This window comes from Oxyura jamaicensis, chromosome 5 (assembly GCF_011077185.1).
Source record: "Oxyura jamaicensis isolate SHBP4307 breed ruddy duck chromosome 5, BPBGC_Ojam_1.0, whole genome shotgun sequence".
NCBI classification, from domain to species: Eukaryota; Metazoa; Chordata; class Aves; order Anseriformes; family Anatidae; genus Oxyura; species Oxyura jamaicensis.
Window position 1 is genome coordinate 10,946,824 of NC_048897.1, and position 19,001 is coordinate 10,965,824.

Genomic DNA, 19,001 nt, shown 5'->3' on the forward strand with positions numbered 1-19,001 from the left:
CCTCTCAGGTTAATCCTCTTTAGACCCTTGAATATTTCTCCTGCTCTGACTCATCTTCAGCATGTACACATTTTAAGGCAATGATGCATTAACAACAGTAGATAGACTGGAATCTAATTTAGTTGGAAGTTAGTAGCAATGCATTATTTAAATAATTAAATATTTAGACCAGACCATGGCGACTTCCGTATACCGTGTCTTTGTGGAATATCCTGTACTTCCTCACAGAGGATACATAAAACATCAGCGTGCAAGAGCCTAAGTGTATTATGTAACAGAGCAGCTAGACTTTAAAACACTGGGAAATTTATATGAAAATATAAACTGATGAAGAGTCTTTCTCACCCCTCTGTATACACTGTATTTAAGGGAATACTAGAAAATGCAAATTTCAGTTCAACAGTTTTCTTTTTGGTAATGATGGCACTTCAAGGAGTACTAAAATCAATACAATGACTAATTAACCCAGTTGCTCAGAAGCTACCTCAAACTGGAAAAAAAAAAAAAAAAAGGCCCCTCTGTCCAATACCTGCTCCCTGTAAAACAGCATTTATAGAGGATTCAGTGCTGAACAACACAAGAGGATTCCTCTTAGACCACCATACATACCCCAAAGTAATTTCCCAATACCAATTTGACTCTTTTGTCTGTGTTTGGAAAGATTGTGCCATCACTGGAAGCTTGAACCTATGTTAATGGTTCCTGAATGCCTTTCTCTGCCTCTGAGAGAGAACTGTAAGCACTGAATAATCCCAGACAATAATGGATGTCTCTGCACTTCTCTGCACTGATAGAAAGGAGTTGATCTTAAGGTCATATTAGAGTCAATACCTATCAGTTCTTCAAGACATTCCTGTGTCCCTTTTAAATCTAGGGTCTCTAGAGGCTTTCCAGGGTGGTCAGCCTCACCCACTGCTCACCTTCCAGCCTGTCCTTTGCTACAGAGAGAGCAGAAAGTCCACCTCATGCAGTCTCAGCATTCTCCCTCTCGATCAGCCCAGAAGGCCAACTGTGTCCTGGGCTGTATCAAAAGAGATGTGACCAGCAGGTCAAGGGAGGGGATTGTCTCTGCCCTCATGAGGCCATGCCTGGTGTACTGTGTCCAGGTATGGGGCATCCAGCACAAGAAGGACGTGGACCTGTTAGAGCGAGTCCAGAGGAGGGCTACAAAGATGACCAAAGAACTGGAGCACCTCTCCTATGAAGAAAGGCTGAGAGAGCTGGGGCTGTTCAGCCTGGAGAAGGGAAGGCTCCAGGGAGACCTAATTGCAGTCTTTAAGCTTCCAACCTGAACCATTCTATGTTTCCATGATCTTCAGTTCTGCAGCACACTTTCCTCTTAGCAGAGATCCAGAGGATAAGAAATAATTCTTGACCAATTTCTAGAAAGTTTCCAGTTCACAAATAAACAACGTGGACAGCTCTGGTGCAGGCTTGTGGCTGTGACAGAGATGATTAAGACGTGACTCAGAGTTGTGAAACCAATGGTCACTTAAAGCTAATCTATAAAAATGCATGGAAGAGGAGGGCTCACAGAATCACGTACACAAAAACAGCTGTTCCTTGTTTCATCTAAGCTCTCATTCCTGAGCTGAGATGTGGTGTCCAACTGTGTACAGAACAAGAAAGAACTGGGAGGCCTTTTGGAGCAAAAGGTTTCACATCAGATGTGAACCAACAGTTGATGTGGACATATCACTCACAATCAGTTCTAAATACCAGTAAAGACATACCCTTAAATCACCGGTACTAAAATTATTTGTGAGCAGATTTTTTCTAGTTCCATCTTTTTTTTTTTTTTATTTCTTTCAAATTATTTGGCATGACTTGCTAAATTATGTAAAAAATCCCTGACCTAAAACTGCTCACTGCCAAATTATTCTGAGGTCTTTGCACTGGGAATTCAAACAGTTTAGAACAAGCATATGCTTCACAATAGATGTGTTTCATTAAGGAAGCATAATTCCTGCAGTCAGTTTTAGATGTACGGTTACAAATTCAGAATTTGCACAGCTTGCAAAGAAGTTGCTGTTTTCACAAAGATTCCTGGTGACAAACTCGCTCAGACTATTTGTTTTAAAGCAAGTGCCAAAGAAAAGTGAATGTACTTGGAGGAGCTGTTTAAGATTCAAGCAAAGTGTTAGGAACCAAATGTTTTGGAGAAATAGAGGGTTCACTGTATTTCTGTATCATTTGTCTGAGTAAGTGAGAGCTCCATATGCATTACTGCTTAATAATAGTTTAGCCAGCTTGAAAACTGAGGGATGGGCTTTCAAAGCAGAGGAGTATCATTGGACTCAAAGCAGCAAAACACAGTTCTTGACTCATTGCAGAACATGGTATGACATCCCCTCAGTTATGCTGCACAAAGCAGCAAGACTGCTGAGAAGACTGCAGAGTTGCCAAGGTATTTCTGTATCTGATACCAATTTTATTTTTTGTTTTTAAATTGTTCATCAACAAAGAGCAGTATTTTAAGGTAAATGGTATAAAACAGTATGCTATGATTTAGAGATGAAAAAATTTTGACAATCACTTTATCTATTCGGAAAAATATGCATTCCATTAATTCTAAAGGAATCAGCATTAAAGCACTAGTTTACTGAAAGAAAGAGGGCTGAAGAGAGCACTGAAGTCAACATACAAGTGTTGACTTGAAAAATCCTTTATCTGGTAATCTGAAAGAAACAAGTCCTTCCCCCTACTCATCATCTTTCCTTTTTCCACCTGTTCTGCCATTACTGGTTTCTGTTAGTTTTTTCCTGTATTACCAAGCCACATCAACATTATCGGTTCCCAACAGTTTTTCAGCACCCTTAGCCCCACAGCCCAGACTTCCTTCGTCCTCTGTGCATGCTCATTACCCTAAAGAAAAATCATCTCCAAACACAAAACTTTGCTTCCCCTACAGTAATCCAGCTTCCACCTTAACTATACCAACCTGGGGTTTTCATCTCATTATCTGCCCAGAAGCAATGGGTCCCCTTTCAATCTAAACAATGCAAATTCGGTTCTCCAAATATTTTCCAACCAACTTTCTCTCTGCTGTCCAAATGTAACAGCTGTAACTCCACTACATAATTTGTTCTACCAAGCCTATCAAATATTTGCATAAACCAACTGCTTAGCCATCTTTTGTGACTACCCTCTGAAAATGCAAATCTTTCCCACCCAAACACACAACCTATTTGTCACATGAACAAGTTCAGCTCTGATATTACACTCTTCTTTGCAGACTGCAAAACTCACTGATCGTTAGTTCACCCTAGACAGGAAAATTAATCCCATTTCTCCAGTAACTCGCAGAAAGGGACTTCAATCTCTGCTCCACTGGGAGATCTTGGGTTCAGAGAGGATGAATGGATGCACAAGGCTGATGGTGCCCTGATTGGGCTCTGGAAGGGTAGCAAAGTCTTTTATTTGACTTTTTGATGTAGGATCCCTGGGGTATTCTTTAACCCACAGCAGAAAAACATGTCAAGCAGCTGGGTAACCAGTGCCAAAGCTGGCTGGGCTCCCCAGACAAAATATAGAGCCACCAGAGTTGAGGGCAAAATCGTGAAATGTGCTGAGTTGAAGAGATGGGATTGATAGATATCAAATTGCCACTTTCAGGAGAAATTCATCTATTCATCTGCCTCTTACAGAAAAGGAGCCTGCAATAAAACAAGCAGCAAGTCTGTAAATGAGGAAAATTTGGCACTTTGCTCCATACAATAAGCCTTGAGGGCTGAAAAGCAAACATATCTTCATTTAAATGCACTATCTTACAAATGGTTACCTTTCCACCCTTTATAATAATGTTCTCAAAAATCAAATAGAATAGGACTATCAGTGACCAGTGATCAGAGATTACAGGACAAGGATGTCAGTACAGTCATTCTAGTATTGCTTTCTAGAGGTTGAGATAAAGCTGGCTGAATGAGTTTTTTTATTATTTTTTTTTATTGCTGTTATTAATTTATTGGTGAGATGATTTAAAATCCATTATGATTGGATCAGCCCAAGATCACCTTCTCCTTCCAATTTTTCAGTTGGCACATAAAAGTGAAAAAAATCAATTATTAGTATGATTTTAAGGAAAATATAAATTTCTTACAGAAATTCAACCTTAAAGCCTTCTGAAACTGATACTATGGAGTCCTAATTTTGAAAAGCAGCAACTGGGCATCACAGAATCACAGAACAGCTGAAGCTGGCAGGGACCTCTGGAGTTCACCTGATCTAGCCCCTTGCTCAGGCAGGGCCACCCAGGGCACAGGACCACATCCAGGTGACTTTTGAAGACCTCCAAGGAGGAGACTCCACAGCCTCTCTGGGCAGCCTGTGCCAGTACTCTGTCTTCCACACAATAACGAAGTGTTCCACTTTGTGTGTCTCATGTCCTGGCACCACTGAAAAGAGCCTGGGTCCCTCTTCTTTGCACCCTCCCTTCAAGTATTCGTACACATTGATGAGACCCTCCCTGAGCCTCCTCTTTTCCAGGCTGAACAGTTCCATCTTCTTACTGCAAAGAAATCTATTATAGATTTTACCCTGGAAGAAAGATGTTGTCTTATCTTTTCCCTTTCCAGTCAGTATATCAGAAACCATAGACCTGAGTCTGCATTCTACAGTTCATTTGGGGCAGCTACTAAAAGCTCATTTATGTTCTTTTTCAGAGTAGAACTATACTTTAACAATAAAAAGAACAATCAGAATTTTGCATCACTCATTCTCACATTTATCTCCAAAAAGTAATTCCTGAAATGCACACAGAACTGCCACAGAAACTGTAATGTACAACAGAATGGAGATACCCAGTGCTAAATAAATAAGAAGCATATGCTAAAGAATTAGCTGCAGTGGAAGACAAGATATGGCAAGAATAGGTAGTATTTATCACAAAGAGGTAGTATTTATCTCAAAGCAAGAAAGTGCTCCTTCCGATTCAACTGAAAATGGGCCAGTCAAGCAGGATCCTGTCTGGGGCTAGACAGAAAGGTTAACAGTATGCCAGTACTTGTGCAAGGGCATCTGCATAATTTGGGAGTATGAAAAAACACATTTTATCAATTTCCTCACGTGACTATACTCCATATAACTGAGACAATGAATAAGTCTTCCAATAAATACTTTAGTGTACATTCGACAAATTGCTTATCATAAAGACATTTCCAGATTTATATGAATTCAAAATTATTCCCATCGAAGCTTCCTTGTTCACTCTATTACCTAGCTAAAATATGATTCTGAGTGATTTGCAGGCTGGCAGTTGTTTCTAAGCTGTTGTTCTCCCCAGAGGAAAGGTTGAGTTATTTTAGTTTTGTTTTACAATCTCAATAAATAAAATATATTAGGCTAGACATTTGTAACAATGTAACTGAATTGCAAATATGCATGAGCATGTTTCTTTTCTCCTTAATTAAGTTCTCATTTCATACCTGACTTCTTTAGCACAAAACTACCACTAACAAAAGAAGAATTGAATTACTGCTAAGATGTGTATTCAAGCAATTAGGAAATTCCTTTCTTGGGCCTGGAGAACTTGTTACATAACTAAATTAATGTAAATGCCAAATGATGATAATTAAAAAGCAATGGCACACTTTTCCTGCTCTGCTTAGGGAATTATGAAAGAGGAGATCTGCCATAACAAAGGACTCAGCTGTGACACAGGTATGGTATTGTTTAGGAAGATTTTGTTTACAATACTTCATAGCATCACATAAGGGAGGAATTTTCTATTTTTCTATTAATTATGTCCAATTAAACTTGTTCAGTAAGGCACCATAGTGTTACCGAGGCAGGAATTACCTCAATAAGAGTTCTTGTATTGAAAAAATGATTCTTTACTAGTACTATAGGCAGAAGACCTAATTGCTAGAAACAATGAAAAAACTCAGGTAAGTAGATTGGGAAAACCTTGCATTTCTTTAAAATATTATCTATTTTTTTGCAAAACATTTCAAAACTTTTCTCTTGATAATTTTTATTCACAGCTTAGGAGGTACATTTTCAAGCCATTTACGGTAACTAAAATAGACCTTTCTGCATGAAATAAATATGAAATTTTCTTGTATGCTGCTTTTAAGCATGTGGATTACTGAGCTCTTTCTTTTCCTAACAATGCTCTTAGCACCTAGCCTTCTGTACATTTACTGTCCTCCTCCTGCTCTGAGCCCCTTCCTATTACACACTTTCTAAGATTATTTTCAAACTCCCCAATCATTGTTTCTCAAACAGGAGAACACATTTCTCTGGGACACAGGAATTTTAGAAAAAGGAAGGGTCAGCAGTAGCAAAGTTCTCCAAGAACAAGAGAGGCAGCTGTAATCACTGTCTGGAAGGGCTGTCTCTGTCCAGAGAGCAGCTGACTACCTGTAATCGCTGCGAGGAGCCCAATGCACCCTCCAGAGGAGGTGAGGAGAGGAGACAGATGAGGTGAGGAAAGGAGACAAATGAGCCCAAAAACAGAGAATTACCTTTTCAAAAACTTTGAGGAAAGTAAACACGATGATTGGGGAGGACAATGGAAAAAACAAACAAACAAACAAACAAACCTACTCTGCCACTTGCTTCTTGCCAAAAGGATGCTAGCTGCCTCTAGTGGAGGGAGTTGGTCCCTAGACACTCAGCAACTCCAGTCCTTAAACAGGCTCTTGTGACATCAAGTGAGACAGTATCTTACGTATTGGCAAGCAGCTTTGATGGGATTTTTTGCTTGCACAGAACGAAGGGCTCTGTATCCACAAGCTTCACCTGGACTAATTTTCAACATTGTACAAACTTAAGCACAGAAACAGCTTGCACTTACGGGGGTGGTTCTTTCATCCAGAAGATGATCCCCAGCCATCTGAATGGAGGGAACAACTCAAGTCATTGAGTACTGCCCTTTGTGCCTGAGTGTTTCAAGGCTGACAGCTGATGCTCCCTCCTTAATTTAAGAAGAAATTTCTCCCCCTGTGCTTTCTACCCTGAATAATGTTTCTATTCAAACATCTCTAGCTCAACTACCTTTATACTACTCACGATACTTTTGATATCTTCAAAAGTTATGGAAATCAGGAACTGTTTACTGAAGTTATAAAACTAAGTCCCTATTTTTCTTTAGCTCTTATAGAGCTTAATAACAAATAGGATAACACAGACAACAGATTTAGCATTTAGATGCTATCATCACCCTTTAATGACAGCCATTTTAGAAAAATGCATTGAAGATGGACATGAAATATTCTGAAGAGGAGAGTTCTCCTCTACAATAGAAAGGAAGACAAACGCATTAGAAAACAGAAAAAAAGCATTATGAATGTAAACTAATAACTTTATTATTGAGGTTGTTGGGTCATTATTTGATTATTCATTCAAACTCAGCTCCCTTTGCAAAGTTTATACTTTTTTCTCTAAAGGAGCTCTCATAGTGTTAACTAATGCAACCTTTGTCCTTTCTGAAGAACAGTTAGTTTTGAAGTGATTGCTAGTAGCTAAGAAAATCCTATCTCATCTGAAGTTAAATTGGATAGTATATTGCCACTATTGCCGTAGCATATTGCACTAGTAAATTGCCATTATTTTGGAAGGTTTAGTTAAGGAAGAAAAAAAAAAAAAAAAAAAAAAAGGTATTATGCTTAGTTCCACCAACGCTAGGAGGGATATCACTTCAAGGGAAGAGAACTGGTGAAAATGCAGTGTGGTTATTATACATGATGTGACAGGATTCAAGAAAATTATTCCCATATTCCTGGACTAAAGCAATTAATTCTTTTTTAAAAGAAAATAGGCAGGTAGCATGAAGCAACACTTCATCCAAACACAACAAAAATTCCTTATTTTCCACTGTTTACCTGTCATTTCATCCAAAAATAACTTATTACATACCTGATCTTGGCAAAGCTCTACTCTCTTTGTAGAGTATGTTTTGCCAAGTTTACAGGCATTGACGTACGTAATTGTAGGCAAATTCTGTATAATTAAGGTTAACTACAGTCTATCACAGGGATCACTGCTGTTGTCTACTTCTAGGAGTCACTAGATGAGACTATTTTCAACATTAAAGGAAAACAAGAAAGCAACTTCCCCCTTGCCCCCAGCTCCGTCTCCAAATAGAGGTTTATCAAGCAGACAGCAGAAAAACACAGGATTATTGCCTTACCTCAATTTTTTCCCATATGGTTTCGTAATTCTCTTGATGTTGTATATCTTGCATGAGTTGATGAATTAAAGCTGATTTATTTGAGGCAGAAGTCTCATTCTCAGTGGGCTGAGTGACAGCAGTCCTTTCTGACTTTTCTTCAATGTATTTTTTAATGCAAGATACAGGCATAGAAAGATCTTCATCAGAGAGAATATCACTGAGAGGCCCAGATTCAATACTGTCACCCAAGGAGGATACTATATCACTTGAAGAGCTTGGTGAAATTCTACCCGTTTTTTTGTGCTTTTTTACCTGGTACGTTGGATACATTTCTGAATCTGAGTTCATTTCTGACAGCTCCCAGTCATCAATGTTTTGAATGGTTTCTCTTCTGGGCTTTTGGGGCAGCAGCTTTGTCAAGTTTTCTAGTTTTAAAGCTAATACTTCAGTCTGTTTGAGATGTGAAGGAAGTGCTAAATATTCATCAGATCCATACCAGACCTCACCATCTTTACTGTTTGTATGACTATAACTTGGTGATGAGCAAAAACTTTTATTTTTCTTTCTTCTCAGTAAAAGAGGTGATGAGTTGATAAGTTCTGAACCAGCTGAGGAAGCACTCTTTTGGCTATGTGTTGGTGAACTAAAAGGCTCAGTTTTATTTTGTGACTGCCCACTTGGGTCTCTCTGGTTACAAGAATCTGATGATGCAGAAGTAGAATCTGTTTCTGTCCCCTCAAGAGACTGAGAGTTATGAGAAGCAATCCCATTTTGTAGAGAAGAGCGTCCCCTTTTTTTGACTTGTATTGGTGGAGCTGTTTTACACATATGTCCAGATGTTCTGCCAGCTTTCACTTTCTCTGAAGCATCATGAGATTTCTTGTGCTTTGATTTTTCTTTACAGGTGTAGTAAGCAGGTTTCCCTAGACTTACAGGACTGTCCTTAAAGTGATTATCTATTGTGTACTCAAGATTTCTATCACCTATTTTATTTAAGCAATCATATGACTGACTAACTGCAGATGGACTGTTAGTGTAGGGTGACTGTAAAGCTAGGCAAAGTTTGGACCTATCTGGTGGATCTAACAATGAGGGTGTACTTCTACTCATTTCATTCTTTACTATCTGAGAGATTTGCCTTTTAAAATCATTGGTTTCCATATAATCCTTAAACACATCATCTTTCAGAAATAAACCTCTTTTTGGCAATGTAGGCTGTGTAGGGGAATCTTCATTATAGTTAAAGCAGTCTCTTATGGACCTTTTAGGAGTTGAGTTTTCCAAGTGAGAATGTTTGACTTTTTCACCATTGAGCTGAGGAAGATTGCATTCTGGTTTCTTTGATGTGGAAACTGTTTTGCTGTCAGTTGATGAGACACCATCTTCAGAGCAAGGGCCTTTAGGAACAGAGGAATTTGCAGGAGGACATAATAGTGAAAGCTCTTGGGGTGCTTTCCTCTCCTTGCTTTCATCCTTATCTTCTGTTGAAAGAGGTAAATGGGTTTCTTTTTCATTTAATGCTTCATTACACTGGGGAGCAATGGAATCAGTTGCTACTGCAAGTAAACCCACACTTCTGATAAGGCCTGGAAAGTCCTTATCCATCTCACTGTAGTTCCAGGATTCAAATGATTTTGCTTTACCTTGGCTGGAGGTCATATCATCCAGAGCACCAAGCAAATCCTCACTTGGACTGTAGTCAGAGAGTTCAAATGCAGTAATACCGCAATCCAGTGACAAGTAATTTTGAGAACATTTGATAGTTAACTGTCCAGAATCATCAACTTCAGTTAAAGAGTCAAGACGATCCTGAAATAGACAAAGAAATAGTACCTTTTAGAAATTTATTTTTCATATATAGCACACACAAGGTAATGAACTATCAGCTTCTGTGTTTCACTACCTAACAGCTAGAAAAGCATTCATCACTGAACTGCCAATAAACTGAAAGCAGACTTAAAAAAAAAAAAAAAGGCAACATTAGCTCAAGTGGTTACAACGACTAAAAATATCATAAAAGGCAGAAACTCATGTTTTAGTATTCTAACTTTAGGTGCCTAAATCAGTATGCCGGTCTGCATTCCCAAGTTTGGTCTTCATAACAGATATTTTTCAAGCAAACTCTTACCTAAAGAAGGTGCAATTACCCCACAATCTCACGATAAACCACTTGGACTATGGTCTGAACAAAACCAGTCTTAATAAAGAAGGCTCTTGTTTGCCATCTTCTATAAACATGTAAAATTTGAGCCCTGTACTCTGTCCACCCCACTTGTATTAGTTAAAGTAAACATACAAAAATTCCTCTAGTTAAAAATATTATTTGTAGAAGAAAGATTAGAAAAATATTTATCAACCAAAACCTTGGACTTTGAAAAATATCTTTTATTTAGCATATTCTAACCAGATGTAGAACGTATGCCACAAACTGCATATCAATTGTCCAGAATTAAAAGGAGAAGTTTCTATAAAACTGTCAATTTTGTATTTTGGAGCTGCATTTATTAAGGAACATAATGACTAAGAAATGATCAGTATTACAGCTGCTTTTTTCCTCTAATCTCAAGAAAAGATTAGAAACTGTAAAGCCATATGTAAATCAAAATCCTTTCCAAGGCCCTAGGGGCCTTCATTTCTCCTGAGTAATGAGCTCCATTCCCTCATCTCTTAAAACAGTGTTTATTAACATTAATAAAATTTACAATCAGATGCATTAAACCATCTTGCTCGGTCATTTCCTAGGCAGCCTCTTAAATGGGTACTTCAGAGGAGCATTATTTAACACCAGTATTAACATTGTTTTTATTTCAGGAAAATATATTTAATTATTTACACAACTACCAATAGGAATGTCTTACTTCAAAAAATCTGCCTGTTTGCACATAGTAATATGGTAAAATTCTGTAAATACTGTAAAATACCATTTAAAAAAAAAAAAAAAAAAAAGCTGTAAAACTCTTTGGGCTGTATTTCCAACACCTTCTTGTATTTATACTTAAACCAGCACAATTCAGCATTTTTTGACTCTTTTAAATAAGCTGAATTAATTTTTACGGTTGTTTCTGCTCTGAATTTACCAACTGTTAGAGAACATTAGGATTCACTGTATATTAACAGGGGCTTATACTGGTCCTTTCCATATTTCCTCTCTTTATCAGTTGTGGAATAAAGCTCACAGGTTAGGTTCAGCTAGACAGAATTCAGGCTGCACAGAACTAGTTTTTCTTTCCTTCTTATCTACCTTTGGGTAAGTCCTCAAGGAGAAAAACGTCCTTCAAAATATTAACTCTGAAGTTCTTATTTTAAAAGTTATTTAAGTATATCCATCACGGATAGAAATATATGCATCATGGCAGGTTGCCTCACTGGTTCTATTCTATTTCCTCCAAGCCATGAAACCTTGTGTACCTCTTCCTGTAGCATCCAATTCTGTATGGCACTGCTGAATTAGCCAAAAGCACACTTACTGCCTGCCCAGCTAATTACTTGGGTTCCTAAGCAAGCCAGTACAGCCTGTGCTGCATACTTCCACATTTTGATAGCCACTTTACAAGTATTGCCCCCACTGATTATGTTGAAGCAACCTTGTGCCCATTTATAGCCCACAGCTACAGTGTAAACAGAGCCCTGGTGGGACTGCTGCCCACCTGGACGACTGGCTACGTGCTTCATGAACCGAGGGGAGCAGTGAATACCAACAAGATGCAATTGTCTTAGTGAGCACAGAAGAAACCTTGGCAGGTCACTTCCATGGAGCTCCTCAGTTAACGTTGGCAGCTAGAGCCACTCTCGACCATTATGAAGAAGACGGCTGATTAATGGAGCGAGCCAAACATTTTGTGAAATGGCAGGTTCGTGGACAGAAAAGCATAACAATTGCTCTACTGGTTTGGATCACATTTCCTTCTAGCCCAGTACCCTGTGTCTGCAGCAGTTCCAGACATTTTCTGTGAGCTGAGCTGAAAGATATGGGTGTACCTACATGACCCTGCCACGTATCTACCTGTACCCTCAGCTGCTGCCAATGAGCAGCATAAGGATTTTCTTTTCCAGAGGATATCATTCTTCTTATCTTTCCTTAGTTTTTACATTTGTTTTTGAGCCCATCTACACTTTCTACCTTTAAGTGTCCTGAGGTACTAAATTCCAAAATAGAAGTCTTTGCTTTGTGTGAAAATTTACTTCTATTAACTACAAACCTGATAACTTCCAGGTCTTCTAAAAGAAAAAAATAATTTTCATTCCCTATTCATATTCCCCAAGAACTGAAAATTAGGAAAATGTTTCTGCAAGGAAGTGTTTTTTGTATCAGCAAGGGTTTCTAGGTTTGATCAAGCAGTTCCACTATCCACATATACCTGAAAATATCTAATAGATATGCTACTTGTATCGTGAGGCAATTAGTCCCACAATGTAGTCCTAATTGGGGGGGGGATACAGGGGAAATACACACGCAATAAATAAATAAATAAATGAGGTAGATAACAGCAGATAGCATTTTCTCTGCGTTATCTTGTATTTATTTATTTCAGTCAAATAAAGCCACTACTATTATACCTGATTAAAAGTTTGAATGAATACCAGAAGGTTAAAACCTGCAGAGCAGTTTCTGTAAACCTATACAAGCGTTAGAATAGAAATTTAATATTAATATTGTGCCCTTACTATTGCTAACCATTAATTTTACCAAATATTATTTATGCCTTAGTTGGGGGTAATTAAAGAATTGTAATAGGATATATTGTATTTTTGTTACCATATAAGCTTATCTTGCAACATTTTCTTCCCCACTGAAAAATAATCCAACCTTCACAAGTCAGTCCTCCCCTTTTTTGGAGGGGTGTTTTTTATAGCAGGTATAATGAGATCCATACGGGACATTTTCTGGTTTTTAGTATCTGAATCATCCCCTTCTTTATGTCCTGAAATCACCATGCTCATGCCATAAAATAACGTCTGCACCCTAATTCACCAATCTGGGTGTTCCGACAAGCGTGGATTTCCTTCAGACTTGCCAGAGAAGGTTTATGAACAACAGCAAAGCAGAAACTGAATCTGAAGCGCCAGGTATGTATGTATACATCAGGAAGACGGGGTGCGGAAGGTGGGCCTGGGCATATCTAAGTATTGATTTCAGGACCACCCACTCTGGTGTAGCAAAAACACATATAAAACTCACCAGGGAGTAGAAAGATATGCACGTTTTCTTTAAACTTGGGAGATCTGAAATGAAGAACATCTTTAGGGGACTTGTGACTTCTTTCAGAATCTGCCTGCATTGATCTAGATGTCTCTTCCTGTAAATGCTTTTAATCCTAACAGAACCATTTTATCCTAATCTTAGGACTTTCAGTGAATGAAGAATCCTCTAAACGCTGAGGTATTTTTTGTTAACCACTAATTATCCCCACTATTAAAAATGTGCATCTTCTTTCACTTTTAAAAATTGGACCAGCAGCGTTCTTCTAATTAAACTAATTCAGTAATAATGTGTTCAAAGGAAAAGGTACTTTAGCTAAATGAATCCAGATTTACAAACCATTTACATGTGTTTGGATTCACCATTCCATTAGAGGGGGAAAACAGCATGATGCGTGCATAATCATTTCAGGCAAAATGTATGACTGTTTAGAAACATATTGCAGGACAACCACTCAAACAAATAAAAGTCCACGTCCTCAGCTTTAAAGCAGCATTGACCTAGCCTGACAAGTTTTGGAAAACATTGTGCAAGTCTCTGTATGTAAGAAGGGAAATGCCCAAGCTTTTCAGTAAATAATTCATTGCATGTAAAAAATGGGTTTTAAATTGGATGTGAACCTTAAATTCAGGAATGAACAGACGATGGACTTTGGACCAGATGCCCCTCTGTAAACGTTTCCATTTCTTTATGAAAAATATTTAAACCAGGGGATAACATTGTTTGCCACTAACATAATATTTCTGAAAGCTGGCCTTACACTGGTACTTCCTTTAATTTGGTTCAGTGAGAACAGGTATCAACCGAAGATAGCAAAGACATGCTCTTACAAAATTAGTACCAAATATCTAGATGTCAAGTAAGCCATCCTTAAAACTGTCATCCTAGCAGTTTTAAAGGTGCAAGAGGGACAAGCTGCTTCAAATACAGATTAAGTTCTCAAAAATGCTGAATTTAGTTACTGTACCTCCTTCGTCTCCTCAGAAAATGCTTGCAGAATATCAGTCTGCCTGGTGTAGTTTCCATTAGCGTCTTGTAGCCCCTGAAGAATACGCTCTCTCAGAACCAGAACAGAAACACGTAGCTGATGCCAGAGTAGTTGCACTGTATGGATATCGACTATCACGTTGACAGAGTAAGAGAGAAGCTTCAGGGAAAACTCAGTCTCTAGTAGAGCGTGAATTTGTTCAACGTGATCAGATATATCTTCACAAATATCCTGTAATGGAAAAATAAAGTAGGTATTTAGCTACAGGCATGGTCCTTCCATGGATCAGCTCTACTTGTCGACCACTTTTTATTAAATGTAAAATAGCTTATTTCAGAGAGGAAACGTAATGCAATTAATACACCCAGCATTCTCTAATTCTTATTTTATTTACGGCAATGCTACAGCAACTGAACCAGCAGCTGTCCTGTTTGGCAGGAATGCTCAGTAAGCAAGGCATACAGTACGGGAGGATGGCACAACAAGACCACATGAATCAGAAGCAGAAAACAAACACTGTAAAGTGACATCCTAGAAGACAGCAATAGGAATGAAAGTGGTAAGATTGCCACAACCAGCCTCTCTCTCTCTTTTGTTTTTTTCACCCCTCCAGTTAAAATGTAAAGAATTTGATCTGTGCCTCCAACAACAAAAATCTTTTGGACAGAATTTCCCTTTAAATCCAGCCTCCATAGCCAAGTAGGGCAAAAGTCTGGGATACACTCATCATGGATAAGCTATTTATGATTGCAGCAATGAGAGCTCACTAACTTTTGCATAGTCTTGTTTTGGAGTCATAATTGAGCAGAAGAAATGGGTGGAGGAGGTGAAAGGCAGAGAGGACAGAAGCTGTGAACAGCTGTGCTGAAAAAGCAGAAAATTTGAGTTACCAGGTTATGAAATAAAAACATGGATGGGATGGTATCCTCCAAATTTAACAGTTAATGTCGCAGATTTCCAAACTGTGCTGCATACAGTGTAAAATCTTTACAGTCTACTCTTAATTGCAAACGGATAAATTCACCTAGTACAAGGCTTTAAAGAATTTTTATGTAGACACTGCTGAGTGATCAACACTATAACAATTCAGCTTGAAAGCTGTGTAAAAAGCATGCTATAAGCAAGAAAGCATAATTAAAATATTAAAAAAACATAGCACAACAGCCCAGTAAGTTATAGTATATACATACATAACACCAATAATAATGAAGAATAAGTGATATAATTTTCATCCATTTCAAATTTGCTTTCCATCAAAAAATTACAATAAATGTTTCCGTTTCTGATGATACTCATCATTTTGTACAGCATGAGAGTAACAAAATCTCACTAAAACTGATTCCTTGTAAGTTAATAATACAGTACAGTAATTTTTTATCATCTCAGATTTGACATCTTCAGTCTGAAAGTAAAGCCAAATTATTGAATGTGCAGTTGTGCGTAAGTAAATTAAACTAAAATCAAATTTGAAGTTAATATTGAGAAATAAATTTAATACAAGAGATTTCAGATTATTAGCCCCAAAGAAACTATTATGTTTGAGTAATATCAACATTTAACTAGCTTTAATAAAACCCTGACAGTTACATCAAGTCTCTTGCAGGAGTAGCTCCCAGAAATGCCAGAGGAAAGCCCAAAAACATTGGCGTTTCAATGAGCAGAGTTTTAGGCGTGCCTTGAGAAGGAGCCATTATCTCTGTCCTCAGTCACGACCAAGTGGTCATGACAACCAGCTGCTGTATTTTGACAACCAGCTGCTATATTTACAAGTACAAAGCATACAGCCTCACCCGGCAATGTTCAGGGCTGCAAGTGCTCACAGCTTCAAATAATCACACGCCGCCAGGTAGGCAAATTGACTTGAGAGTTAACCAGACCAGTGCACTAAACCTATTCTACAGACACACAGACACAGCTAAAACTCTCGGTAAAATCTTTTCCAAACTTTCTAAAAGATTATTATACATTTATTGAATCACAACTGTAACATTAGTGGAAAATACAGCTGTATTACAATACTGTTTCAAATATTTTAAAGAACATTGTAAGCAAATTAGTTTGACTGAATTTGCAGCATTCAGTTCCCTAGTACTGTTCATGTCTTTTCCTTCTGGCCATAAAGCAGTTTAATTTCCAGTTTCAGTGACAGGACACTGCGCAACAACTGTAAGTTTATAAATTAGACTCAATTTATATAAATGTATTTCATATATCTTCAGATAGACTGCTCATGTGGTTACGCCAACCTGCAAAATAAGTTGTCATTATTTTCTAGCTTCTGAAGCTCACAGCCATGTGCTGAATTCAATTTCCATGTGGATTCTCAAAGAATGTTAACACGGAGCTCCTCTAACAAGGAGCAGGTATCTCCTGACAACTGTCAGATAACGTACAAAAATATTGCCTAATGAATCTAGGTAACACTGTGAATCAAAAGAGTTCAGAGCCATATTTCGAACAAGCTTTCCCTAGAGTTACGGTTACTGTAGCTACAACTGCATCTCAAGTTTCTGAAGTAGACAAACTTTCCACAGCAACACATAAAATTTTTGTCCCAAAATGGAAATGCCAACAGCACTGAAGGTGTGAAATAAGCATAAATGCAAGGACATATTCTGTTATTTTTTACACAGCTTGTTATAAATTGCACATTTGCCTCAACAATCAAACTCCAAAGTACTTTACAGCCTACTAAGAGCATTACAGCAGCCAAATCCTTTATGTACTAACAAGATAATTAACCTCTCATGACAGGTTCAGTAACACAGAGCGAACCTAAGGCTGGACTAGTCGATATCCAAGTAGAGGTCACGTACTCTGGCAGAAGTCTTTAATGCAGAGCATGATCTTAAAATGTAAGACTACCATCTCAGTCACAGTGAAACAAAGTGCCAGCTCTTTAAAGGATTTAGGAAGCTATTTTCTGAGTGGCTGAATAAGCCAGGAAGGAAATCAAGTCCCTGCACACCTTTTCTAAACCCTGAACTCCATTTTGCAACTTTTCCCTTCCAGCCCTAGAATTAGCGCAGTACTGAACTTCTGTCACTGTAGCCTTGTCCTTACTTTCATGGGAGAATATAAAGGACATTTTCCTTTCCTGACAAATACATTGACGTGATGTGCTTTCTACCTTGTGATTTTTTTTTTTCTTTTCTATTAGATGAAAATCTGATCAAACAAGTCAAGGAGTTTGATTTAATTTGCAGCAGGGTCAGGCATCAATTTAAAGGGATTTAACTCCCCTATTAATAGCTCCAGATACTCAATGTCCAGAAGTCCTGGACAAATACGTACAATGCGTGCACAAGTCAGATATGTCCGGGTCATGTTGCCCATTATGTATATGTTATGCAGTCCACCTGCACACACACTCCAAATCTGAAGACTAGCAAGAACAGTCTGGATTGACCGTGCACTTACCAACAGGTAGCATCAATGCAACAGTCTTACTGAAAGCACACTAAACCCTTGTGCGACAGCTACTGGTAGATCTGCAGCCCCTGCACACTTGGCCATATACTTGGCCAGTCTATTGGGTATTTCTGGAATAGAATCACAGGAGCCATAATTTCCTGTTCCCACATCACACTGCATTGTTTTTGTGGGTGACACTTCAGTTTCAGATGAGTCTGTGGCCATTTTCACATGAACTGGATTTCATTCCACCCAAGGCCAGGTTCTTGGATAAAATGGATGAAAACTGGGTCTGGAACTCCATCTTGCACAAGGTTTGGAAAATTAGTCCCCTGTTGCTATCCCCGTTTCCTTCTTTTGTAACTGTCATATAATGACAGAAGGTGAAGGCTGAACAAAGGACAGAGCAATAGTTATATAAGGCTCACATCAGCCCTTTGTCAATAGAAAATGATTATGAAGAATGACAACTTCTGCCATATACATTACTGCTACTTAGTCCTTAGCAGAAGAGCATTAGTAAGTCTGTAGCCTATTTACATGCCTTTTTTATATATATATATACTTGTCTGGCAAAAAATAGCATCTTGAGAGGAAATAATCTCAAATCTAGGTCGTAATACCTAGTACACTTCCTTATTACTGTCTGTGGTATTTAGATTTACATATAATTCAGCAAAATGAAATCTACTACAGTTATGTATTCAGTATTTTTCTTTAATAGTGAATGCAGTTTAAATACTGCATGGAAATGTCACCAGCAATTCTGCTAAGAGTAGAAGTCATTTGCTTTCAAGAGAATTCAAGGTCGGTGTCTTTCCTGTTAAAACTACAGGAGAAAAGGTATTTCCAGACTTTATTCAAGTCTTGTCTTCAACAGTAGCACTTCTGAAAAGTAGATATGCTCATGGCAAGATTTTTTTTTTAAGATGAGTAAGAAGCCAGCGTAACTTACTAAAACTGTGGGGGAGAAACAATGGTTCAAAGAAATTCTGACTATGATAAGGAAAAATCTTGCAAAAGATAGTAAACTTGAAAAGAAAAATGAGAACTTATTAGAAGTCCTTTGTCTCAAGTAACTGGTATACAACTATTACAGACCACACTACTTGTTCATTGCCTAGGGACATCCTTTTCAGGTGCTGTTAGTTCAGTTTTGCAGCGATGGTGTTCTACTACAATTTTTTGCACAGCGAAAGATGCTTCATTGCCTCCACACCTTACACCCAGTCAGCTGCACAAGTCTGTATCAGACTGAATTTAGTTGTGGCCTCAGCCTGCCAATG

At 38.1% G+C, this 19,001-nt stretch overlaps 1 protein-coding gene across 6 annotated transcripts in view; it reads right to left on the reverse strand.

Annotated features, from left to right (window-relative positions):
* The window catches only part of AKAP6 (A-kinase anchoring protein 6), a 273,748-nt gene that overhangs the window by 174,110 nt on the left and 80,637 nt on the right, over positions 1 to 19,001 (reverse strand). For all 6 annotated transcript variants that reach the window (XM_035328142.1, XM_035328137.1, XM_035328139.1 and 3 more), the window contains 2 exons: positions 14,281 to 14,532; positions 8,132 to 9,922 (listed from right to left, as the gene is read on the reverse strand). In XM_035328142.1, the coding sequence (XP_035184033.1) occupies positions 8,132 to 9,922; positions 14,281 to 14,532 (2,043 nt within the window). The remainder of the gene's footprint in view (positions 1 to 8,131; positions 9,923 to 14,280; positions 14,533 to 19,001) is intronic.